This window comes from Coregonus clupeaformis, chromosome 24, assembly GCF_020615455.1.
Source record: "Coregonus clupeaformis isolate EN_2021a chromosome 24, ASM2061545v1, whole genome shotgun sequence".
Taxonomy (NCBI): Eukaryota; Metazoa; Chordata; class Actinopteri; order Salmoniformes; family Salmonidae; genus Coregonus; species Coregonus clupeaformis.
The window spans coordinates 59,805,590-59,832,099 of record NC_059215.1 but is presented as its reverse complement, the minus strand read 5'-3'; the positions used below and the strand labels follow the sequence as shown (position 1 = coordinate 59,832,099).

The following is a 26,510-nucleotide window of genomic DNA, read 5'->3' as shown; positions in this document are numbered from 1 at the left end:
TCACAGTGTCTAAATGGAGACCCCCGCCCTCGAATGTCATGAGTGTAATTCACACTCACACACAAACACAAAATGTATTGAATAAAAGGGATTAGCCACATATGGATAATTATATGGCGGTTTTGGTCTATATCCATAGTCCTTAAAATCAACCCGGAAGTGGCGGTGACTCCACCTAGTGGCCTTCATTAGCAAAACGGGGCTATTGTGGTTCTCCACAACAAATGGGGGAATCAGGCTTCATGTGATCCGGACTAAAGCGGATTAGACCAGAATCTTTGTTTGCGGTCATACACGTTCAAACTGAGAGAAGCAGTCTCCTTATATTTTCGAATGATTTATGCGCCCAAAGATATGTTTTTCTTCCTGCAGAATGATGCACGTTTTTTATTAGAAATACATCCACATTTTACCAAGATAGCATCAGAGCATTTTAGTTTGCGTTGACACTACTACCACAAGCAAAATAACCCTGTTATTGAGATATATTTGCGACACTGTCGGATATTTTTTGAAAATCGGAAACAAGCAATGGAAAGAATCCGTAGAGAAAATTACAAAGGTGCGTGACTTTTTCGAAATACTGATTTTCTTTCACCACCTGGGCAGTGTTTGGCCTACGTTTCTTATACACATCTGCTTGCGATCATTGCTTTATATACAATGTGTATATAGTGGAACTTTCCGAGTTTACTAGTGCCGACCTGAACGCAGCATTATAGAGTTGAGTTTGTTATGCATCTGCATGCTGGTGCCATCCTCGTGAGCGTGTATCCTGCGGCTCATATTTAGTTTAGGCTATGTGCAATTGTTTAAAGGCAAAAAATTAAGATGACGTTACCCATATGTTCCCCAACACAAAGGCTCACCACTAATTAATATTCTCAAATACAGTATAAGCATGGGATGGCTAAATAAATAATGTGGCATTGTTTTTGTCTTGGAGGGCCAGTAGAGGGCACCCTGACACTGTTGCCCTGTCAGTCCTATGATGTAATGTCTTTGGAAGAGCAAATACCCAATGTGCTGGTAGATCTTAGTAGTGTTTTAATGTGTGAGCATAATTATTTCTCTCTCTCTCTCGCAGATCCCCTTCTATCAATTTCTTATTTGCGCCTTTTGGCCCCACCCTTGCAACTTCTGTCAGCTGCTATGTGGCAAGTTGTGCAGAAAGGACTTGTCATGCATTACGGGATGCTGGAGGAGTTTGTCACCTCGGTGACAGAGATGGTTCCAGAGCTGTTGACTTACCGGCAGAGGGCCCAACTCATTCTGGGACTGAGAGCCAGGGTTAGCATCTCTGTTGAGACGTGTGTCTGCACATGGATTTATTTAGTGACTGAAATGTTGTTTATTTATTTTTGTACATTTAGCTATTGGTAACACCGTATTAGTTCCCTCCAATCTGTCGAAAAAGTGGTTGATAGTTGAAGCAGTAAACCAGTAGCGCACAGTGCCAATGATAGTGTTGAAATACTTTTTTTGTGACCATAGCTGGTTCTGGAGTTGTGTCGTGGTGATCACCAAGTCGACCCTGAGACCATCCAGCCCCACCTGGACAGAATCAAAGCTTCCATTACTACACCCAGGGACCACTGTGTGAGTGATTTACTATACACATTAACCCACAGGTGGCTGGTAGCACTGTAATTGTGGAGAACGGGCTCATAGTAATGTCTGCAATGGCATAAATTGAATGGTACACATGGTTTCCATGTGTTTGATTCCATTCACTCAATTCCAGCTGTTATTATGAGCCATTCTCCCCTCAACGTCCTCCTGTGCATAAAATACATTTAATATATAGGAAGAAATACACACAGAGTTTGGGTAATGAATCTCCTGTGGTGTGTGTGCATGTTACAGGGGACAGATGCACAAGTAGAGGATTCCGGGGCCAATTTCTTGGAGCTGGTCCAAACCCTGCTACAAGACCCAGGTGTGAAAGAGCACTTCTTCCTGGTAAGATGATCTCTCTCTCTCTCTCTCTCTCTCTCTCTCTCTCTCTCTCTCTCTCTCTCACTTTTTTTTTCTTCCTATGTCTTCTAACCCCCAGGAGGTGTTCCCAGTACAGTACGGCCAGAAGTATGACACAGCACTGGAGATTCTCCTGTGGGAGTTCCTCTCCAGACTGGAGGAGCTGCTGCCTGTACCAGACTTTGCACAGGTGCTACCATTGAACTGAACATCTTATTTCACAACACATATTCACCTTGACTATTGCCTTCAGTTAGCCTTCAGAATACAGCATGTATTGTATTAAACTTTAACCTACCACTGCTAATGCACACCTGTGATGACTAAGGGCTCTTTCTCAGATGGTGTCATGGCTTGATGGAGCCCCCTCAGTTCTGGATGAGTGTTTGCAGTCAGCGACTCCCCCAGAGGAGATGAAGGCTTTAATTGAACATCACAGAAATCTTGGACACATTTACGTAAAAGGTAAGGTTGGGTCAGTGGATAATTATGACTGATGAGTCATGATCTTTGCTACTGTATCACTTTGCTTTGATTGTTAGAATTATTAATTCATTATTTGACTGTTTGTGGTAGCTAACCGGGTGAGAAGTTGCAGTTATTTACTGAGCCTCTCATTCTCTTTCTCTCAGACACTCGCTCTTTACCTATGGACGACTGCATCCTCTCTTCTCTGTCCCTCCCTCCAGTCACAAAACCGGTGACTACTGCTGACAAACACACTCAAAAACACTCTGATCATCCAAATAAAGAAGAGATTATTGAAGTTCCCATTGACCAATCAAATCTGGAGACTGGCAAGAGGAGGATATCTGAGAGAACAAAACAGAAGAGAAATGAACAGAGGGACCGAATCGAAAAGGATGAAATTATGGAGGAGGGAACGCCATTTTCAGCCAATGAGAGTAGGAGAGGGCAGACACTGCCCTGGAAGAGGAAAATGAGTGACAATTCGGAGGTTCCCGGGAAACGGCAAGCAGATTCACCTCTGTTTCAGTAAGAACTGATATTGAAGTTGCTCATATTGGTGTGTCTCCCAGCATGCCTTTGATGCCATTGCGTTTCTTTTGTGGGGGTTTTAAATCTGCTTTATGTGAATTTCTGTGTTCCTCCTTTACAGGGATTCTCCAGTGAATATCGAATCTTCTAGTGAATCTCCTCTCATCTCGATATGGGGAGAATACACAGGTGTGGAATTTCTGTTCATTCTGAATGAAATGTAAAATACAGTACATGGTAAAAGAAAATACATGACAGTTTTACTTACCCTTTTGTGTCAAGAACCCCAAGGTGCTGCCTATTCCATGACGACTGACACCAAAGTCCCTTGGTCTGATGATGAGACTCTAAACCTGATAGAAATTTGGGGAAAAGACTCTGTGCAGCGAGTTCTGAAAGGCTGTGTCAAAAATCGGCACGTATTCACTCTCATTTCCAAAAGTATGTCTGAGAGAGGCTACATGAGAACTGTAGAGCAGTGTCAGACCAGGATCAAACGACTGAAGAACAGCTTTCGTCAGTCTCTCCAGCAGAAGTGAGTACATTACATAAGAACGTGCTAAGACAACAAAAAATAATTATATATATATATACACACACACAGTGGGGAGAACAAGTATTTGATACACTGCCGATTTTGCAGGTTTTCCTACTTACAAAGCATGTAGAGGTCTGTAATTTTTATCATATGTACACTTAAACTGTGAGAGACGGAATCTAAAACAAAAATCCAGAAAATCATATTGTATGATTTTTAAGTAATTAATTTGCATTTTATTGCATGACATAAGTATTTGATCACCTACCAACCAGTAAGAATTCCGGCTCTCACAGACCTGTTAGTTTTTCTTTAAGAAGCCCTCCTGTTCTCCACTCATTACCTGTATTAACTGCACCTGTTTGAACTCGTTACCTGTATAAAAGACACCTGTCCACACACTCAATCAAACAGACTCCAACCTCTCCACAATGGCCAAGACCAGAGAGCTGTGTAAGGATATCAGGGATACATTTGTAGACCTGCACAATGCTGGGATGGGCTACAGGACAATAGGCAAGCAGCTTGGTGAGAAGGCAACAACTGTTGGCGCAATTATTAGAAAATGGAAGAAGTTCAAGATGACGGTCAATCACCCTCTGTCTGGGGCTCCATGCAAGATCTCACCTCGTGGGGCATCAATGATCATGAGGAAGGTGAGGGATCAGCCCAGAACTACACGGCAGGACCTGGTCAATGACCTGAAGAGAGCTGGGACCACAGTCTCAAAGAAAACCATTAGTAACACACTACGCCGTCATGGATTAAAATCCTGCAGCGCACGCAAGGTCCCCCTGCTCAAGCCAGCGCATGTCCCGTCTGAAGTTTGCCAATGACCATCTGGATGATCCAGAGGAGGAATGGGAGAAGGTCATGTGGTCTGATGAGACAAAAATATAGCTTTTTGGTCTAAACTCCACTCGTCGTGTTTGGAGGAAGAAGAAGAATGAGTACAACCCCAAGAACACCATCCCAACCGTGAAGCATGGAGGTGGAAACATCATTCTTTGTGGATGCTTTTCTGCAAAGGGGACAGGACGACTGCACCGTATTGAGGGGAGGATGGATGGGGCCATGTATCGCGAGATCTTGGCCAACAACCTCCTTCCCTCAGTAAGAGCATTGAAGATGGGTCGTGGCTGGGTCTTCCAGCATGACAACGACCCGAAACACACAGCCAGGGTAACTAAGGAGTGGCTCCGTAAGAAGCATCTCAAGGTCCTGGAGTGGCCTAGCCAGTCTCCAGACCTGAACCCAATAGAAAATATTTGGAGGGAGCTGAAAGTCCGTATTGCCCAGCGACAGCCCCGAAACCTGAAGGATCTGGAGAAGGTCTGTATGGAGGAGTGGGCCAAAATCCCTGCTGCAGTGTGTGCAAACCTGGTCAAGACCTACAGGAAACGTATGATCTCTGTAATTGCAAACAAAGGTTTCTGTACCAAATATTAAGTTCTGCTTTTCTGGTGTATCAAATACTTATGTCATGCAATAAAATGCAAATTCATTACTTAAAAATCATACAATGTGATTTTCTGGATTTTTGTTTTAGATTCCGTCTCGCACAGTTGAAGTGTACATATGATAAAAATTACAGACCTCTACATGCTTTGTAAGTAGGAAAACCTGCAAAATCGGCAGTGTATCAAATACTTATTCTCCCCACTGTGTGTGTGTGTGTGTGTATATATATATATATATATATATATATATATATATATATATATATATATATATATATATATATATATATATATATATATATATATATATATTTTAATAAATAATTATTATTTTTTATCTCTGGCACGTTATGGACATGGGGAAAATATCCCTGGAATGTGCTTGTCTGTATTCTCACACTGAAACCATTCCCTATATACAGAGTGGAATGCAAATTTTATGACCAGCTAGAGCGAATACTTGGGAATGTGTCCTCCTCAACATTTCCTGAGGTCACCTATGATGTTGAAGAGGTGACAGATGACCAGCTAGAAGACACTGAAGATTGGGAGTTCCCTGGCCACTCTGGTCTAGAAGAGATTGGTATGATCCTATTGTGCCTGTCTTGGTAAATCGCATAATATTGGCTCTTGGGAAAGGGACTAATGTGTGTTTGCATGCAGCATGTTGCCCAACATCTTACAAAGAGGTCAAACTGCTAGAATGTTAATACAGCTGATTTTACATTTGGAATGTGCATTGTGATTCAACAAAATCAATCAAATGGCCCTGTGTAGCTCAGTTGGTAGAGCATGGCGCTTGCAACGCCAGGGTTGTGGGTTCGTTTCCCACGGGGGGCCAGTATGAAAACGTATGCACTCACTAACTGTAAGTCGCTCTGGATAAGAGCGTCTGCTAAATGACTAAAATGTTAAATGTAAATGATTAATAGTCAGTGATCACTGCTCTTGTGTTTGTCTCTATTTCCACGGAAGGAACCAGAAGTGTTCCCTGGACAGACTTGGAGACCCTCACCCTAATCAACATATGGGGAGAGGACAAAATGCAGAGGGAATTGAGGGGTATGCATAGAAATGGTCACCTTTTTGCTGTGATATCCCAAAAGATGTCTGCCCAGGGCTTTATCCGGACTGCAGAGCAGTGCCAGACGAGGGTGAAAAGACTGAAACGGAGTTTCCGACAGTGCTACGAGAACAAGTATGTCAATTATAGTTTAACAATCATTTGCTTTGTGCATTGGGAGTTCCACAGGGATCTATGCTCGGGCCTTTATATTCTTCTTTGATATCCTGTCATGGCTTACATTTTGTCTATTTGAGCCAGAAAAGTGCTTTGTTTTCTTTCCCCAAACGCAGCATGAAAGGAAGAGAGCAAGTAGAATGCAAGTTCTATGACCTACTGGAGAGAATACTGGGGAATGAGCTTCCCTCATACGTGGAGGTGTCAGAAAACTGTCTTGACATGGAGTCTAGAGAAGGATGGTCAGCAGACAACGAGTGCTCTGTTTACTCTTTCCAGGAGAGAGGTATGGTCACATTCTCTCTACTGGTTAACCAGTACCTCTTTCACTAGTAAAATATAATAGGATGAACTTGAGCACTCCTGTATGGGTATGGAAGGATGGGGAAGAAACTCGACCTAGCATATCTGACTCATTCTTTGATATCTGTGAGGAGGAGTCAACAAGGGTTTAGGGATAAGGGTGAGTGGATGGTTTGGGATTTGGACAATCTTTCTCACACACTCTTTCCCTTTGACTCTGATCCATCCAGAGGCTGCTGTGGGCGTGCCAGAAGACAGGAAGAAGGTCCCCTGGGCGGACGGCGAGACGGTGATCCTCCTGGAGCTCTGGGGAGATGACACTGTGCAGCAGAACCTGAAGCGCTGCCCGCACAACGGTCACATATACTCAGAGATTTCGGAAAAGCTCAACTTCCGTGGCTTTTACAGAACTGCAGAGCAGTGCCACACCAGGATAAAGCGCTTGAAAGCCAGCTATCGGCAGTGTCAGGAAACCATCAGGTAACCATTGCCTTTCAGCTTCTATTATTGATACATTTGTCATTTTGCTAATGTAGATTGGATTACAGATAGATTCTAATTTTGCAATCTCTCTCTTCCTGTGTTGTTCCTAGTTCATCTGGGTCTGAGCAGGTTGATTTTAAGTTCTACGATATTTTGGAACTAATACTTGAAAGGCAGCCTCCCTCCACCAGCACAGTGGTGACAGACTTGACCAATGACATATCAGAGGAATCAAACAGTGACTCACTTCAAGGTAAAAGTTCAGCTCATTTCAAACTATGCAAACCTTCTAATGACACCCTGCATGGGTATATCATATTTAGTTACTGGTTCTACTGTAGGTGCCGTCTCCTCAACACAAGTACCTTTTCCAAGTCTAAACGGGGAAACTTTTATGTTATTGGGCTGTTTTGTATTTAGAGTCTACAGAAGCAGACAACAACATCACTTCTGAGAGGACCACACCAGGCTCATGGTCGGATCCTGAGACCCTAGCCCTTATTGACATCTGGGGGGAGGATGAGGTTCAGAGGGTGCTGAGAGACTTTGTCCACAACGGCCCCGTCTACATGGACATATCAGAAAAGATGCATGACCAAGGGTACTCCAAGACCCCAGAGCAGTGTCGTTGGAAAGTCAAGTCCATGAGGAACAACTTCCGTCAGTGCTACGACAGGAAAAAGTATGTTTGTACCCAACAGGTTTAAATTTGACACTTTCTGATGTTTGATACTAATTTACAGAAACATAAGCGTACTCTAATCTAACCCATAGCCAGAATACTGCATCCCAAAACATTTTCGACCCACATTTTTTTCATTTCAAAATGGCTTCCTTTTCTGTCTGCTATTCTCAGATGTGGAAGAAAGGGAGTGGAATACAAGTTCTACAATCAGTTGGAGCGAATACTTGGGCATGAAGCGGTCTCCATTGATGAGTACGATGAAAGAGACGATCAATCAGTAGACCAGTACACAGGTACAGTGATCTTACAGACGGTTATATGTTTACACTGTAGACTCAGTCAATCCAATCAGCAGGGCGGTACCTACGATCTGGAGGTTTCCAATGTAATGTCTCCCGGAGCAGGTGCTGATGAGATGAGATACACCCCGTGGTCGGAGCCAGAGACGCTGGCCCTCATTGAGCTGTGGGGGAACGAGGAGGTCCAGACAAGCCTCCGAGGTTGCGTCCGCAACGGGCACATTTTCGCCGACATAGCGGAGAAGCTGGCCACCATGGGGCACTTCAAAACGGCTGAGCAGTGCCACTCGAGGGTTAAGCGGCTGAGGAAAACCTACCGACGGTGTCTCCACAGCAGGAAGTAAGTGGAAAGCACAGATAATTTGTGGGTAAGGTGAGTCTTGGTGTCTAAATTGGAACCTGTTGCAAATTAACCCTTCATCTCCCACTGTTCTCCACCTCCCTCTACCTCTGATCGTACCTACAGAGTCGGAGGGGAGCCCTTACTTTTCAGATACTTCAGGTTCCTGGAGCCGGTGCTAGGCAACGACACTCTCTCCCCCGATGCAGAGATTGTTGATTTGTGTGATGACTTCAATCCAGATCCCACTGAGGAAGCAGATCAGGAAACATGTATGGTGCCTCCTCATCATCCTTACCCTCTAAGTCTAATGTAATTAGAGCCCTGTGTTTTTCCTGTGTCAGTGCCAACAGTTGTTTGTCCTGGTCAGGTCAAATCAGGACCCTAGTCATAATCAATCTTCTAAAAATGTACTTAGTAGCCACCTAAAGCCTCCCAAAAACAGATATATCTTTTAAGGCCAGGGCTCAGCCAGTTACGCTGTGACAGAGTCCAGCAGAAAGATGCCCTGGTCCGATTGGGAGACCCAGGCTCTGCTGGGGGTCTGGGGCGAGGACCACGTGCAGCTCTCCCTACGCGGCTGCTTGAAGAACAGACACGTGTTTGAGTACATCTCACGGAGGATGATGGCCCAGGGGTTCATAAGGACGGCTGAGCAGTGCCACACACGCATCAAACGACTCAAGGCCAGCTTCCACCATGACAAGTGAGTGCAAAGGATTTATAACTACTATTTTATGTCTAGTTATTCACTTTATAAATTACACTACAACATCGGAAATCAATGATTTACTCAATTTCATCTCATTAATAAACCATGTAATTGCGGTCTTGTTTTTATCACTGGTATTGTTACATAGTACATATGGTCAGAGGATATGATGATCCAATTCCCTCTGAACCATATGTCTAATCTTTTGTTTCCCCAGAAGGGAGTGTAAGTTCTACGATCAGATGGAGGAGATTTTATCGAGGGAGCTCAACTTCGACAGTCTGGCCGAAGATTCGTTAGACAATGAGGAAGCTGCTGTCTGCGAGTCTACACTTGAGGTTGACCAAAGGAAAGGTAAAGCAAAGCCATACCATACCTTGAAACGTTCTATGAGTTGTCTTATTTCAACTGACCTAAACCCCTTTCCACTGTAAATAATGTGTTCATTGGGTGTCTTTGTCTTCAGCTAGCCGTCCTCCAACTGACGGCTCCAAGTTCCCCTGGAGCGACAGTGAGACCCAGGTCCTCCTCAGTTTCTGGGGGAGTGATGAGGTCCAGGAGGATCTAAAGGGCTGCACCAAAAACAGACACATTTTCACCGAGATCTCTCAGGCCATGGCCAACCAGGGCTACCTGAGGACAGCCGAACAGTGCCAGTCTAGAGTGAAGCGGCTAAAGGCCAACTTCCGCCAGTTCTGCGAGAGCAAACAGTAAGCCATGGGGGATAAGATATGGATATGAAGTTGATAACCACTATTTATAATTGCAAATTGATTATGAAGACGCCATACTGATGGAACAGTTTTGTATTCATGGTCAGAGGTTTGCCATGCACATGTTAGCACAGCAAAGCTCATAAATTAACCAGATATGAAGAATAAGCATGTTCTATTTTCCCAGGAGTGGAGGAGAAAATGTGGAGTGCAAATTCTACGATCAGTTTGTGCAAATATTCAGGAACAAGCATCTATCCTGTGACTCTCTGGCTGAGGAATCGAATGGCGCCACAGACATGGGAGAGGTCCCAGGTAGCCAAGTCCACGGAACAGGTAACTGAAACAATCTCCTAATCTCTGTACAGTAAATGCTGTTTTTACGTTATACTATCAACGTTGGGCCTTTGTTTATGTGTTGTTGTTTTTTGGCTCTCCAGAATCAGGCAGCTATCCATCACCATGGGAACTAGATCACCCCTGGAGCATTGAGGAGACTGAAGCCCTCCTCGACATATGGGGCAGTGACAGAATCCAAGAGGACCTAAGGGGAAACACTGAACTGGAACACATTTATGCAGAGATCTCCCAAATGATGGCTGACCAGGGCTTCATGAAAACAGCAGAGCAGTGCCAGACAAGGGCGACGCAACTGAACCTGAGTATTATTCCAATCTGACAATGAGGAAGGATTTGGGATCATCTGAAGACAGTTTTGTAGCGCCACAGGAAAGCTACAATGACCTCTGGAAAAGGTGTATAAACAGCTACAATGACCTGTGTCTCTCCTATCTCCTGTGTTGTTTTCAGAGAGGTTCTGTATTCTATCAAAGAGGCGCTGTTGCTTTGTTGGATATTGCTGAAGAGACTCAACATCCATCCCATTCATTCTGTTGGAAATCAGACACATGTATTTAACCTTTGTATAGGTGCTTAAATCTACGTGTAATGGACTATCTGAATGTTTTTTTTTGTCATGTATTTCACTAAGTGCACATGTGAAACCCCTGAAACTTATCCAGAACGCTGCAACCCGTCTGGTGTTCAACCTTCCCAAGTTCTCTCACGTCACCCCGCTCCTCCGCACACTCCACTGGCTTCCAGTTGAAGCTTGCATCTACTACAAGACCATGGTGCTTGCCTACGGAGCTGTCAGGAGAACGGCACCTCCTTACCTTCAGGCTTTGATCAGACCCTACACCCAAACGAGGGCACTACGTTCATCCACCTCTGGCCTGCTAGCCCCCCTACCTCGACGGAAGCACAGTTCCCGCTCAGCCCAGTCAAAGCTATTTGCTGCTCTGGCACCCCAATGGTGGAACAAGCTCCCCCACGACGCCAGGACAGCGGAGTCACTGACCACCTTCCGGAGACACTTGAAACCCTACCTCTTTAAGGAATACCTGGAATAGTATAATAGTAATCCTTCTACCCCCCCCTTTACTACCACTGTCTTTTGTCTAAACTAACACCTGACTTATTTCACCTGCTAGCACTGACTTGTTTAAAGAAATGTACTTATTGTGATCGAGATGTAGTTGTCCCTGATTGCACTGACTTTGCTCACAGCTGCTTGTTTATTAAATTTTTTAAATTAATTTTTAAAAATTTTTTTTTATTATTTTAATTTTTTTCGGGGGGATGGATCAGCTTAATATTGCAGATAGATTGTATCTTCTATCAATGTAATTGTCTGCATCACTTCCAATCCCCCATGTTTTTTTTATTTTTTATATATATATTCCCCTTTATTACTTTTCAACCCCACCATCCTTTCCCTACTTGTAGTAAATTAGTGAACAACAACGCCCAGGCCTCTACTTCCGGTCTATACTTACTATCTACACCTTATGGACAGAGTTAATTTTACAATAATTCTATATCTATATATATATATATATATATATTTATTTTTTTTTGCTCCTGAACTTCTTCTACTCTCAACCTCTCCGATCATTTTCATGATGTCCATCCGGTTTGCTTCTAAATGCCATATCTTTCTAACTGTGCTCTTTCCCAAAAGCTCCCAACATACAACCTATATACTTATTATGGACACAGTATGCTTACATTATTAGCTATCTTTGTTATTATTTGTTGTTATTTGTTATTAGTCCCATCCTTCAACTCTATTCAATACCTCCCATCTATCTCTTAACACCATCCATATAGGATTTCTATTTGCCATATATATTTCAACCATACTGTGATGTTTTACAAAAGTTCTGAAAAGTTCTCACAGCTGCTTGTTTGAAGAAGTGTACTTACTGTGATCAAGATGTGGTTGTCCCACTGGCTATCCTAAGTTGAATGCACCAATTTGTAAGTCGCTCTGGATAAGAGCGTCTGCTAAATGACTTAAATGTAAATGTGTTGTGATAAAGGGACCTATTCAATGAACTTAACGAAACCTTTTAAAGGGATTTGCTTGAGTGAATCCTCTAACGAGAATTGGTAAAAACCACATGACATTCTGAACACTTGATTTTGCATTATGATTTGCCAAACAAAAGGCTTGCTATTATGTACATATTTGTGTATTTTATGTACATTTGTGTTTTAGCAAACTCACTGTGTGTTTAGGGCTATTTTCAAGTGAACTAATTTAGATAAAAATCATTTGAATGGAGTTTGATTGCCTGACTGTTTGGGTACTTAAGTGTCAATACTGTATCATCTCTGTTACTGTCTATCTAGGTTCACCGAAACGCTGAGGTTTCTGTTGTTACCAGCTTTAACCACTGGGGGGAGCATGAGACCAAATCCTATTTTTAACCTCAACAGATTGTCTGGAGTGGAGCCCCACAGTAAGTAGCCACTAGAATTCTGGAAGCACAGGCATCTACTTTTTGCTTACTCATACGTTATTTTTAGATAACATGGTGAGAGAGCCCTTGCATCAAATCCTTTTCTCAGCATTGATGGTGTTGGTTGTTCCTCGGAAGACCATTTGCATAGAGAGGATACTTTGCATTGGCGGTGCATGCTTCAGTGCTCTGGGAGTGTTTATATCCCTGTGAGTTGAACACTTCATGACTGAGATCTGTCCTTCATGACAACAGAACCAACAACAACCATGACTTTTATCACCATCTTCATCTGGACACTTGCTTTCAAGGTGAGAATTGTATTTGCTTGGTTTTATGTTAAACTATTTTGGTACACTGAAATGATGATAGAATTAACACAATAAGACGTGTTAAAGGATTAAAGGAGGTACTTGCTAATTGGTTGAAGTATTTTTTTTCAGAATCCAGAGGGCAGTACACTTTGACTCAGACTCCTGCGGTGAATGCTGTTCTCCCAGGACAGACAGTCTCTCTGGGGTGTAAAACTAGCAGTGATCCTTATGGGAATTGTGGTGGTTCAGGTGAACAGTGTCTAGCTTGGTACCAGCAGAAACCTGGAGGAGCTCCTAAACTCCTCATTTACTATATAAGCACCCTTCAGTCTGGGACTCCATCTAGATTCAGTGGCAGTGGATCTGGGAGTGATTTCACTCTGACCATCAGTGGAGTCCAGGCTGAAGATGCAGGATATTACTACTGTCAGAGTTTCCACTATCCCAATAGTAAATATGTGTTCACACAGTGATACAGAGACGTACAAAAACCTCCCTCAGTCAGACTGCACAGTGACTGTACTGCTACAGATGTGACCTATTGCAGGTGCTGAGGGGGAAGAGACAGTGACATGGAACACTAGATGAGGTCAACTGTGACATGTGACAATATGGTTAGAAAGCAATCATTCAGTTCACATGACCATCATCATAATGGTTATAACCTGTTATATTTGTCATGGCCTTTAAGTGTATATAACATTTCTTTGAAGTTTTGAAACACATTACCTTCCAATATGTAAAGCAAGATCGACAGATGTAAAACAAAAGGTGTTCTGACCTCAACAATCACTTCAGCCCTCCAAAACAAATTCCAAAATGGACCTCAACCAAATGTGTGATTTAAATTGTGATCTTCTAGCATTATATTAACTGTTTTCATGAGCAGGTTACTGACTGTTAGATCTGTGAATGAGACATGATGCTAGGTTCAAACATGAGACCCATGTACACTACATACACTATCTACGTAAAGTATAATATCCATTTTATCTGTCATTAATTACATGGTGGCATATCTGTTATGTGTCCCTCCCTGAATCCACTATAGAGGTTAAAACCAGTCCACTCCCTCACATCTGGCCCAGTCCAGGGTATTTCAGGCAGTGAAACTGTTCAACTACTAGACTGGTATCTGTGGGAGTGAAACGGAGATTTACATAGACAGGGCTGAGTGGTTCTGCTTGTCCCAGAATAGAGCAGCACTGTCAACAGATGTTCACTCTGTCCCCAGGGGTGTTTGGAGGTAGAGAAGACTGTCACTACACTATATAGCAGCGTTTCCCAAACTCGGTCCTCGGGACCCCAAGAGGTGGACATTTTGGTTACTGTAAAGTCTGTCAAGTCAAACACGTCTGACACAGACTCAGTATCCTGATGAATAAAGACAGTCAACTACTACCATGGCAGCAGCTCTTCTATTATATCACAGTATATTGTGATAGTATGAAATACTGGTCAATTATAATGTTAGAGTGAGTTTTAGACTTGACAGTTGTTAAAGACACCATTAATCAGCCTTACTGAATACATCTCTTTCCAGAATATTGCAAATATACAGTATCTATGATCCAGTTTATTAATAAAAACAACAAAAATATGCATTCCAAAAAGAAATCTTTATTTTAATCCATTATCACACAATCAAAGCATCAAAGCAAACATGATAGTGAATAAAAAACAGATCACATCAAATCTAAAAACTAACAAAATCTCAATCTACAGAATGGATTGACACATGAACTCAAGCCAAGCCCCCTGTTAGTCTACACCAGAGTGATCACTAGATTGAAGAATGACTGATTTTAGAACAAAGCAAGTCAAAGAAGAGGAACCAGCATCCTCTCTCCACAGGGGTGTGTGACTGAGGGGTCCTACCCAGAACAGTCAGCCCTCCTCAGGGTCTTGGTGACTGGAGTCTGGGATTTCTGCTGAGCTTCACAGGTCACCTCTCCTGCATTGGTCCACTCCTGGGCAGTGAGAGTCAGGGTGCTGCTCCAGCTATACAGGCCATCCTTCTCCTGGACCCTGGGACTGGCCTCCTGCTTCTTGCTGGTCCCGTCCACTTTCCAGCTTATGGTCCAGTCTGAGGGGAAGCCCTTGTTGGCCAGACACGTCAGTGTGGCTGTTGTTGTACTGGACAGCTCTTCACTAGAGGGGGGCAGGACGGTGAGGGTGGGGACACTGTTACCTGGAACAAACAGAACACATCAACTAAGGAACTACATCAAGTACAGCTACAGTAAGAGATTATCTTCAGCAAAGGACACATCAAAATAAAGTGATTTGGAAATGCCCTCTAAATATTAATGTAAAAGTTAGATTGGTAAAAGATGTGGAGAAAACACAAACTGTAATATGATAAAGCAGATTAATGAACCGAACAAGTATTAAATACGTTACAAGTCATACAGATATTATTTAGGAATTGATCTGATCAGAATAGCCTTCTCATATTCATAGTATTTGCAGAATTTGAGCATAAATTAGTTTTAATCACATATCAACCATGTTAGTTCATGAAGTTGGTTACAAACATAACTGAGACCCTATGTCTTCACACTAACAGTGAAGGCTACCATGAACTCAACGCAACAATAATGACTACTATATCCAATACTATTAAATTGTCATCATACCAGAATTAAGAGTTATGTCTGCAATCATACAAATCAGACATACAAATAAACCTACAATTTAACATTTAGATTTTTAAAAATGTTATTTGAAAGAAGGCTCAGTCAAAATTAATTTAAAACATTTAGAAAATCTAAAATCGCAATATTTTCATAGACACAGAGTGTAAGAATAACATACTTAATAAGTGTAATCAGAAATAAATATCAAGAGAGCTTGTTACTTACTTCCAACATCTAGTCTGGTGCCGCTACCAAAAGTCAACCACAGTGATACAATCCCTATTACTGTTTATACAAAAACCTCTCTGTGTTGTGATGCTGCAGCTGTTACAGTGAAGATCACTCATACTGAATCATCATCAACACAAATACACTTTAACATCTTCCAGGTAGAACAAACACTTCATATAAGCTGTTTCTAGATAATACAAATATGAATTGCATCTTAAAACCAGATATGAGTATTTTTTCCTTCTTCTGTGTATCAGGTGTTCTCCTAGTCTGGAGGTACAGTCCAGCATTAGATCGAGTGTTGCTAGTATTCCTCCATATTGTCCATATGAAAGACAACAGCAGCAGCAGTAGTGATAGTGATCCATATTGTATATTCCTTTATTAAAGATGTTGATCTCAGATTTAACAGTGGTGGTAAAGTCACAGAGGACAGACAACACTACCAGAGGAATCCTACCAGCTTTAGTTTAGAGAAGTGTTCACTAACTGATTAGAGGAACTTACATAAGAGACCAAGCATGAGTGAACAGACAGTTAATTATATCTGATCATCATCAGAATAAAAAATACAATGGTGATGTGCCTAAAAAAACGTCATACATTAGTGATATGAGTAAAAAGTTGCTGTTTGATGTTATACAAGATAACACATGCAGGATAAAATACATTCTAAAGATGTGAGCGTTCTTGGAAACAGAAATAGATTTGAGACTTTCATTTGTATCCCTGTGAGTTTAACACTTCATGACTGAGAGCTGTCCTTCATGACAACAGAACCCACAACAACCATGACTTTTATCACCATCTTCATCTGGACACTTGCTCTCTGCTTTCAATGTTACACTTTTCAGAATTTACTGTTGAAAATTAATTACATCTGCACCATTGAAATGTATATCAATGTTAATATTTATATTCAGAACAATTTATTACTATATGAAATATTTTATTCATATAATTGTTTTTATTCTATTTTTTCAGAATCCAGAGAACAGATCACTGTGACTCAGACTCCTGCAGTGAAAGCTGTTCTCCCAGGACAGTCAGTCTCTCTGAACTGTAAAACCATCAGTGATGTGCATCCCTAACTGTGGTTAATCTATGCCCTGTATGGCCTGGTGCCAACAGAAACCTGGATCCATTCCCAAACTCCTTGTTTATCGAGGAAGTTCTCTTAACTCTGGGACTCCATCTAGATTCAGTGGCAGCGGATCTGGGAGTGACTTCACTCTGACTATCAGTGGAGTCCAAGCTGAAGATGCAGGAGATTACTACTGTCAGAGTGTCCACTACCTCAACAGTGTCTGGGTGTTCACACAGTGAAACAAAAACCTCCCTCAGTCAGACTTTACAGTGACTGTACTGCTACAGATGTGACCTATTGCAGGTGCTGAGGGGAGGAGATGATCCAGTACAATGACACAGTGTATAGTAGAGCTGAACAACAAAAAGAGTCAAACTAGAGCTATTTAAATTTACATCATTTAGCAGACGCTCTTATCCAGAGCGACTTACAGGAGCCATTACGGTTAAGTGCCTTGCTTAAGGTTACATCGACAGATTTTTCACCTAGTCGGCTCGGGGATTAGAACCAGCAACCTTCGGTTACTGGGCACAACGCTCTTACCCACTAAGTTACCTGCCGCTATGTCTAGAAGACATTAAATCATAAATGATCACTAAATGTTTCTCCTGACCATTAACTACATGTTGACTCTGTTGAATAACTCAAGGAAAACCATCAACCAATCAGAATAGAGATGATGTGCAATGATCAAAACCCCTAAAGATGACCTTTGTTTTGAATAGCTGGAATTTAATCAACATAATTCAAACACATACAATAAAGCCCTTAAACATTACCCATTCAACCTCACTCACACCACTGTGGTAGTTCCAGGGAGCAGCAGGTGAAGAAAGAGACTGGAGACTTCAGAGCTCTGGAGATCTCCCCTTTAAAGCAGCAGCATCACACGGTCAACACACAGACTGCAGTTACTAACCCTGACCACAGGAGGGAGACAGAAAGCAGATACTATCTGGTCTAATAACACAGTAATAACGTTATGCTCGACATGTAGATGTCTAAAGTCATTATATCAGTCCCCATTCAGCACTTATATCAGAAACCATATCAGTGATTACATAGCTATCATGTTTCTACATCACGTCCGACTGTCCAGGAAGACATTTACATTTACATTTTAGTCATTTAGCAGACGCTCTTATCCAGAGCGACTTACAGGAGCAAGTAGGGTTAAGTGCCTTGCTCAAGGGCACATCGACAGATTTTTTCACCTAGTTGGCTCGGGGATTAGAACCAGCGACTTTTCGGTTACTGGCACAACGCTCTTAACCACTAAGCTACTACTTACATGTAGGACACTTTACTGAAAAATGATGGATGGGGAGAAGACCAGAAGATTATTTGCATAGTGATGATGCTATGCATAGACAGCACATGCTTCAGTGGTCTGGGAGTGTTTATATCCCTGTGAGTTTAACATTCATGACTGAGAGCTGTCCTTCATGACAACAGGACCCACAACAACCATGACTTTTATCACCATCTTCATCTGGATATTTGCCCCTCTGTCTCCAAGGTAATATATTTGATAGAAAATGACCCGGACCATTACACTATTAGGCTATATAACCTCATTACAGTTTAATTTCATATGCTATATGGAAAAATATATTAACAATTTAATGCTATTTCTACATGATATCTCTATTTCAGAATCCAGAGGCCAGGTCACTGTGACTCAGACTCCTGCAGTGAAAGCTGTTCTCCCAGGACAGATAGTCTTTCTGAACTGTAAAACCAGCAGTGATGTGCATCAAGCAGGGACCTCTTATCGCTCTCTCGCCTGGTATCAACAGAAACCTGGAGGAGCTCCTAAACTCCTTATTTACTATGCTAAAACACTTCAGTCTGGGACTCCATCTAGATTCAGTGGTAGTGGAACTCATAGTGTCTTCACTCTGACCATCAGTGGAGTCCAGGCTGAAGATGCAGGAGATTACTACTGTCAGAGTTTACACTACCTCAACAGTGTCTGGGTGTTCACACAGTGATACAAAAACCTCCCTCAGTCAGACTGCACAGTGACTGTACTGCTACAGATGTGACCTATTGCAGGTGCTGAGGGGGAAGAGACAGTGACATGGAACACTAGATGAGGTCAACTGTGACATGTGACAATATGGTTAGAAAGCGATCATTCAGTTCACATGACCATCATCATCATCATTATCATCATAATGGTTATAACCTGTTATATTTGTCATGGCCTTTAAGTGTATATAACATTTCTTTGAAGTTTTGAAACACATTACCTTCCAATATGTAAAGCAAGATCTACAGATGTAAAACAAAAGGTGTTCTGACCTCAACAATCACTTCAGCCCTCCAAAACAAGTTCCAAAATGGACCTCAACCAAATGTGTGATTTAAATTGTGATCTTCTAGCATTATATTAACTATTTTCATGAGCAGGTTACTGACTGTTAGATCTGTGAATGAGACATGATGCTGGGTTCAAACATGAGACCCATGTACACTACATACACTATCTACGTAAAGTATAATATCCATTTTATCTGTCATTAATTACATTGTGGCATATCTGTTATGTGTCCCTCCCTGAATCCACCATAGAGGTTAAAACCAGTCCACTCCCTCACATCTGGCCCAGTCCAGGGTATTTCAGGCAGTGAAACTGTTCAACTACTAGATTGGTATCTGTGGGAGTGAAACTGAGATTTACATAGACAGGGCTGAGTGGTTCTGCTTGTCCCAGAATAGAGCAGCACTGCTCAACAGATGTTCACTCTGTCCCCAGGGGTTGGAGGTAGAGAAGACTGTCACTACACTATATAGCAGCGTTTCCCAAACTCGGTCCTCGGACCCCAAGAGGTGGACGTTTTGGTTTTTGACCTAGCTTTACACTGCTGATAAAAAATAATCAACTAATCATCGAGCTTTGATAATTTGAATCAGCTGTGTAGTGTTAGGGCAAAAAACTAAACGCGCACCCCTTGGCGTCCCGAGGACCGAGTTTGGGAAACACTGCTATATCTTGAAGTAGTGGCACTTGTAATATTTGTATTTAAAAAATATATATTTAGCTTCAAATCACAGCCTATAACACACTTGAGAGTCCAAGATATCGGTTGACTGTTTGATAGTTGTTATTTTATTACTGTAAAGTCTGTCAAGTCAAACACGTCTGACACGGACTCAGTATCCTGATGAATGAAGACAGTCAACTACTACCATGGCAGCAGCTCTTCTATTATATTACAGTATATTGTGATAGTATGAAATACTGGTCAATTATAATGTTAGAGTGAGTTTTAGACTTGACAGTTGTTAAAGACACCATTAATCAGCCTTACTGAATACATATTTTTCCAGAATATTGCAAATATACAGTATCTATGATCCAGTTTATTAATAAAAACAACAAAAATATGCATTCCAAAAAGAAATCTTTATTTTAATCCATTATCACACAATCAAAGCATCAAAGCAAACATGATAGTGAATAAAAACAGATCACATCAAATCTAAAACTAACAAAATCTCAATCTACAGAATGGATTGACACATGAACTCAAGCCAAGCCCCCCTGTTAGTCTACACCAGAGTGATCACTAGATTGAAGAATGACTGATTTTAGAACAAAGCAAGTCAAAGAAGAGGAACCAGCATCCTCTCTCCACAGGGGTGTGTGACTGAGGGGTCCTACCCAGAACAGTCAGCCCTCCTCAGGGTCTTGGTGACTGGAGTCTGGGATTTCTGCTGCGCTTCACAGGTCACCTCTCCTGCATTGGTCCACTCCTGGGCAGTGAGAGTCAGGGTGCTGCTCCAGCTATACAGGCCATCCTTCTCCTGGACCCTGGGACTGGCCTCCTGCTTCTTGCTGGTCCCGTCCACTTTCCAGCTCATGGTCCAGTCTGAGGGGAAGCCCTTGTTGGCCAGACACGTCAGTGTGGCTGTTGTTGTACTGGACAGCTCTTCACTAGAGGGGGGCAGGACGGTGAGGGTGGGGACACTGTTACCTGGAACAAACAGAACACATCAACTAAGGAACTACATCAAGTACAGCTACAGTAAGAGATTATCTTCAGCAAAGGACACATCAAAATAAAGTGATTTGGAAATGCCCTCTAAATATTAATGTAAAAGTTAGATTGGTAAAAGATGTGGAGAAAACACAAACTGTAATATGATAAAGCAGATTAATGAACCGAACAAGTATTAAATAAGTAGAGTTACAAGTCATACAGCGTCAGTTATACATGTCATACAGATATTATTTAGGAATTGATCTGATCAGAATAGCCTTCTCATATTCATAGTATTTGCAGAATTTGAGCATAAATTAGTTTTAATCACATATCAACCATGTTAGTTCATGAAGTTGGTTACAAACATAACTGAGACCCTTTATCTTCACACTAACAGTGAAGGCTACCATGAACTCAACGCAACAATAATGACTACTATATCCAATACTATTAAATTGTCATCATACCAGAATTAAGAGTTATTTCTGCAATCATACAAATCAGACATACAAATAAACCTACAATTTAACATTTTGATTTTAAAAAATGTTATTTGAAAGAAGGCTCAGTCAAAATTAATTTAAAACATTTTGAAAATCTAAAATCGCAATATTTTCATAGACACAGTGTAAGAATAACATACTTAATAAGTGTAATCATAAATAAATATCAAGAGAGCTTGTTACTTACTTCCAACATCTAGTCTGGTGCCGCTACCAAAAGTGTACCACAGTGATACAATCCCTATTACTGTTTATACAAAAACCTCTCTGTGTTGTGATGCTGCAGCTGTTACAGTGAAGATCACTCATACTGAATCATCATCAACACAAATACACTTTAACATCTTTCAGGTAGAACAAACACTTCATATAACCTGTTTCTAGATAATACAAATATGAATTGCATCTTAAAACCAGATATGAGTATTTTTTCCAGGTGTTCTCCTAGTCTGGAGGTACAGTCCAGCATTAGATCCAGTGTTGCTAGTATTCCTCCATATTGTCCATATGAAAGACAACAGCAGCAGCAGTAGTGATAGTGATCCATATTGTATATTCCTTTATTAAAGATGTTGATCTCAGATTTAACAGTGGTGGTAAAGTCACAGAGGACAGACAACACTACCAGAGGAATCCTACCAGCTTTAGTTTAGAGAAGTGTTCACTAACTGATTAGAGGAACTTACATAAGAGACCAAGCATGAGTGAACAGACAGTTAATTATATCTGATCATCATCAGAATAAAAATACAATGGTGATGTGCCTAAAAAACGTCATACATTAGTGATATGAGTAAAAAGTTGCTGTTTGATGTTATACAAGATAACACATGCAGGATAAAATACATTCTAAAGATGTGAGCGTTCTTGGAAACAGAAATAGATTTGAGACTTTCATTTGAATAATGCATCGCCCCCGCTGCTCTAAGAGTGTTTATATCCCTGTGAGTTGAACACTTCATGACTGAGAGCTGTCCTTCATGACAACAGAACCCACAACAACCATTACTTTTATCACCATCTTCATCTGAAAATGTATTAAATCTACACCACAGTAATGTATATCAATAATCATATTTATATTCAGAACTATTCATTACTATATGTAATATTTAATTTATAGAAATGTTTTCATTCTATTTTTCAGAATGCAGAGGACAGTACACTGTGACTCAGACTCCTGCAGTGGAAACTGTTCTCCCAGGACAGACAGTCTCTCTGAACTGTAAAACCAGCAGTAATGTGTATAATAATAACTATCTAGCCTGGTATCAACAGAAACCTGGAGGAGCTCCTAAACTCCTAATATACTTAGCTAAAACCCTTCAGTCTGGGACTCCATCTAGATTCAGTGGCAGTGGATCTGGGAGTGACTTCACTCTGACCATCAGTGGAGTCCAGGCTGAAGATGCAGGATATTACTACTGTCAGAGTTACCACAGCAGTAGTGTTGTGTTCACACAGTGATACAGAGCCGTACAAAAACCTCCCTCAGTCAGATTGCACTATCTGAGGGGAAAGAGACAGTGACATGGAACACTGGTCACTAGATGAGGTCAACTGTGACATGTTACAATATGGTGCTAAAGCAATCATTCAGATCACATGACCATCATCATCATGGTTATGACTTATAGTATTTATTATGGCCTGAAAGTGTATATAAAAGTTATGATGTTTTGAAACACAATACCTGTCCATAGCAAGATCTACAGGAGTAAAACAAAAGGGGTTATGACCTCAACATTACTTCAAAGTTACAACTACTTCAGCCCCCCAAAACAAGTCCTCATATGGACCTAAACCAAATGTCTGATTTAAATTGATGCAATCTTCTAGCATTATATTAACTATTTTCATGAGCAGGTTACTGACTGTTAGATCTGTGAATGTGACTGTGAATGACGCTGGACTCAAACATGAGACACATGTACACTACAAACACTATCTAAACTACACTATCTACATAAAGTGCCTAGGTGTACACACAGTGATACAGAGATACAAAACCTCCCTCAGTCAGACTGTACGGTGACTACACTGCTACAGCTGAGACCTACTGCTGGTGCTGACGGAACCAAGTATAGTTACTGTATCTGACCACTAGAGGGGAGTTAAAGATTAGCTATACATTATGCTTGAAACCAGTCAGTCCTAACCCACTGGGCACACACTGGTAGAATCAACGTTGTTTCCACATCATTTCAATGCAATTAAGTTGAACCAACATGGAATAGATGTTGAATTGACGTCCGTGCCCAGTGGGAAGGTTTCATAATGAGTGTGATAGAGTAGCATGAGAGGAGATGGCAGAGAATCCTGATTTCCTGCTGTCTGGGGATTGAGGATCAAACGGTTTGTGATTCATAAGGATCTGTCTCTGTCGGTTAGCATGGAACTGGTATTTCCTTCAGCCTACGGCTCTTTTCTTTTGTGGCGAGAACAAGCCCCTCTTATGGCCCTCACTGAGATCATGCAGAACAGGGTAGCTTACTCACAGCACACACACACACACACACACACACACACACACACACACACACACACACACACTGCTGGTAGTTAAACTGTCATACTGTAGTCACACACACTGATGATGTGACTCAAAGAGGGGGTGAGACATAAAAAGTGTCAGCACACACTCTGTGGCCACACAGCAGCAATAGATCTTTAGGCAACAACAAAATTCAGTCTCAGTCGAGAATGTATCTGGTAATGTCAAAATCTCTGATTAGACAGACATAGATAAGGTAGGAACCTGTGATACATGGTGTTGTGTCAAAATCTATGACAGTCCAAATTATATAGTTCTAGTAAGCGGTTGATTCATGTCTTATCGCCGTTGTCCCTTGTTTAAGTGAGACCACTATATCAGCCCATATATTTTAGAGATATCAGCTCCGATTTGTCAGAGATACCAAATCAGAGATTTCAGCTCTGTTCTCTCAGAGATATCACCCAAGAAGAACAGAGATACCAGTTCAGAGTGACACCAGTCCAGAGGGGGAGCTTTCTGCTCTCTATGCAGTGCTTCATGTTGGCTTCATCTGCTCCCTCAGTGGTGATCAGGCTTCCCCCATTATTGGTGTGTCAGGTAGACTGGTGAGTAATGGAATAGGGATGGTTATGGTCCGTTCCACATCAGGGGACAGCCTTCTATGGCCTCTGTCAAGGTTACTCTCTGGGAAGCCTCCTCTTCTAGATTTAATCTGTGGAACAGAGTATCACGTTGAAGCATCCAAAACCATACACCAGTGCTCTTCAGTCCTGCTCCTGGAGAGCCAGTGTGTGCAGGCTTTCGTTCTAGCCAAGTACTAACACATTTGATGATTAGTTGAAGAGTTGATTTAGGTGTGTAGTAGTAGTGCTGGGCTGGAACAAGAAACTGCATACCCTGTAGGTCTCCTGGACCGGACAAGGTCATACAGCCTGAGCAAGCCATCCACATTGTTAACTTACTGCCCACACTATGAGGAGCACACAGGCTGTGACTGGGATCAGAAGCAGGGACAGCAGACTCCCCCTTGACCGAGTCTGTTCATGGTCCTGTGGTTCACTTCCTGAGAGAGACAACAACACGCTCTGTGAGGAAGAGACTTGTGAATTCTGTATGTGGGGGCTGAATGGATACTGTGTGTTGGGGATTGTTTCTTACCTGGTGTAGTAGGGGCATGGCAGGGTGGAGGCACACAGCGGAATCCTCCTTCTCCCTGAGCTGCAGAATTCAAAATGTCTCTGATATAGTCAAAATACTGCCCAGACGGCCATTTGACCGCCCTATAGTGGCATTTAAAGACTTGCATTGTTGCCTCCTGGAAGTACAGAGAAACAAAGTAAACATCAGGATGGTTGCATCACTTAATACAGTCAATAAACTGGATCTACAGTAACTGGGTCTACATTTGGCAGAACTGACAGGCATTACCAGCTCCTCATGATCTAATTTGAAGCGTAGATTTTGCAGCATGGTGATGAAGATCATAATATTATCTTTGTTGGAAGAAATGGCACCAAACACCCTGGCCAGTTCCCTAAGGCTTTGTTCCAGTGGATAGATATTCAGTAGAACCCAGCACACACCACTCTGGAGTAAGAAAAGGGAGAAAACCGACTAGGTTACATATGATTCCATTCTACAGATTCCAAATAAAACAAAAATGTTCATCAACAAAAATGCTGCCAAAGTTTAAGACCACCCACCACAACTTCCCACCCTCTTAAAGTTTCTGCATGATGTTTTGTTTTTGAGAAATTCTACTCACCATCTCTTTGGGAATATAATGCATAGAAATGTTATAATCCTTTGGAATATTGTGTTTCTGTAAAAATAAATTAGGATTATTTGGTCATTTATTTTTGCCCAGTTTAGCCCATTTTCTTTATCAAAAGAAGACATTTAAAGTATTTTTTTATGATGGAATAAACTCTAAATAAATCACCAGACTAGTTTAGCATAATACAGTTCAGGTTAGAGTATGTAGAAGCTCTTACCAATAACATCAGCCTGCTCACGTCATCTGTTACAGGATTCCCAAATCCTCCTGAGCATACGCCAAGACTTGTGAATAGAAATAGGACACACGTGGTCGTCCGAATCTGACAGAGGAAGCACATCAGAAAGAGAAGACTTTCCTTTCCCAACCCCTCCGTACATGGCTTTCTTTTCTGAATATGTATATAGCTTCACTTTCTCATCAACCCTCAAGTTAATTCTAGCAACTTTCACCAAAAAAATCGCTAAATATTCAGGATAATCTGATAATAATATCATACATAAAAATATGGATTTTTACTCACTTTGCTCTTCATATGGAACTTGAGGAGTGAATGAGGAAGACTTGAAATCCAAAGTTTTTTCCTTCAGGCAGAGGACTTGTCATGATGACATGTAAATACTATAGACCAGGGTCCGGCTGTCTAGTGTCGCAAGGGCCGCCTACGGGCACTACTGTCTGTCACTACCATTCACACACTCACGCGGACACACACGCACATTTTAGAAACTCTTACTTGTTTGATATTTGTGTTATATCTAAATGGGGACATAACTTTTTTTTTTAAATTAGTTGTAGTCCCCTATCCATTCATAACCTGCCCTGAGCCTCTTCAAGCACCATGCTGTCATCTCACAAAAACGTCTCTGTGCTGTTTCGCTAACATTTCCAGCTAAATATTTATCATAAATGTT

General features: G+C 41.6%; 2 protein-coding genes, 1 pseudogene and 3 gene segments (V, D, J or C); 3 read left to right on the top strand and 3 right to left on the bottom strand.

The window, feature by feature from the left end:
- Positions 1-227: 227 nt before the first annotated feature.
- On the top strand, positions 228-10,835 carry LOC121580031. 2 transcript variants are annotated; one of them, XM_045206904.1, is made up of 23 exons: positions 228-562; positions 1,088-1,290; positions 1,495-1,599; positions 1,867-1,962; positions 2,057-2,167; positions 2,319-2,442; positions 2,610-2,973; positions 3,098-3,165; positions 3,259-3,511; positions 5,397-5,557; positions 5,950-6,172; positions 6,331-6,500; positions 6,748-6,997; positions 7,111-7,253; positions 7,421-7,682; positions 7,857-7,978; positions 8,090-8,324; positions 8,451-8,596; positions 8,784-9,030; positions 9,257-9,390; positions 9,503-9,746; positions 9,937-10,085; positions 10,190-10,835. In XM_045206904.1, exons 1-23 carry the CDS (start codon positions 532-534, stop codon positions 10,426-10,428), a joined length of 4,080 nt encoding a protein of 1,359 aa, XP_045062839.1. In that variant the 5' UTR covers positions 228-531; the 3' UTR covers positions 10,429-10,835. The 2 variants fall into 2 exon arrangements, with proteins under 2 accessions (XP_045062839.1, XP_045062838.1); XM_045206903.1 differs by having other exon boundaries at positions 9,254-9,390.
- A 1,217-nt stretch (positions 10,836-12,052) lies between these two features.
- On the top strand, positions 12,053-14,452 carry LOC123481812. The segment is given in 2 exon segments: positions 12,053-12,867; positions 12,987-14,452. Coding segments are annotated over 2 exon segments (423 nt in total).
- Positions 14,453-14,588: 136 nt separating this feature from the next.
- On the bottom strand, positions 14,589-16,263 carry LOC121580039. The segment is given in 3 exon segments: positions 14,589-15,061; positions 15,735-15,794; positions 16,248-16,263. Coding segments are annotated over 3 exon segments (393 nt in total).
- A 2,009-nt stretch (positions 16,264-18,272) lies between these two features.
- On the top strand, positions 18,273-19,519 carry LOC123481849 (annotated as a pseudogene).
- An 860-nt stretch (positions 19,520-20,379) lies between these two features.
- Positions 20,380-24,770, bottom strand: LOC121580033. The segment is given in 3 exon segments: positions 20,380-20,810; positions 21,510-21,569; positions 24,716-24,770. Coding segments are annotated over 3 exon segments (432 nt in total).
- Positions 24,740-26,131, bottom strand: LOC121580055. Its single transcript, XM_045206940.1, has 6 exons — positions 26,120-26,131; positions 25,814-25,918; positions 25,585-25,641; positions 25,248-25,406; positions 24,978-25,134; positions 24,740-24,918 (listed from the first exon to the last, which is right to left on the bottom strand). Exons 1-6 carry the CDS (start codon positions 26,129-26,131, stop codon positions 24,773-24,775), a joined length of 636 nt encoding a protein of 211 aa, XP_045062875.1. The 3' UTR covers positions 24,740-24,772.
- Positions 26,132-26,510: the final 379 nt, after the last annotated feature.

What these genes read in the sequence shown, in the direction of transcription:
- LOC121580031 (XM_045206903.1), top strand. Translation starts at nt 532, where the DNA reads ATGGAAAGAATCCGTAGAGAAAATTACAAAG. An exon ending in CCGTAGAGAAAATTACAAAG is followed by an intron (nt 563 to 1,087) that starts GTGCGTGACTTT and finishes TCTCTCTCGCAG; the next exon opens with ATCCCCTTCTATCAATTTCT. An exon ending in CTACACCCAGGGACCACTGT is followed by an intron (nt 1,600 to 1,866) that starts GTGAGTGATTTA and finishes TGCATGTTACAG; the next exon opens with GGGACAGATGCACAAGTAGA.
- LOC121580055 (XM_045206940.1), bottom strand. An exon ending in TGAGCAGGCTGATGTTATTG is followed by an intron (nt 25,642 to 25,813) that starts GTAAGAGCTTCT and finishes TTATTTTTACAG; the next exon opens with AAACACAATATTCCAAAGGA. An exon ending in ATTATATTCCCAAAGAGATG is followed by an intron (nt 25,407 to 25,584) that starts GTGAGTAGAATT and finishes TTCTTACTCCAG; the next exon opens with AGTGGTGTGTGCTGGGTTCT.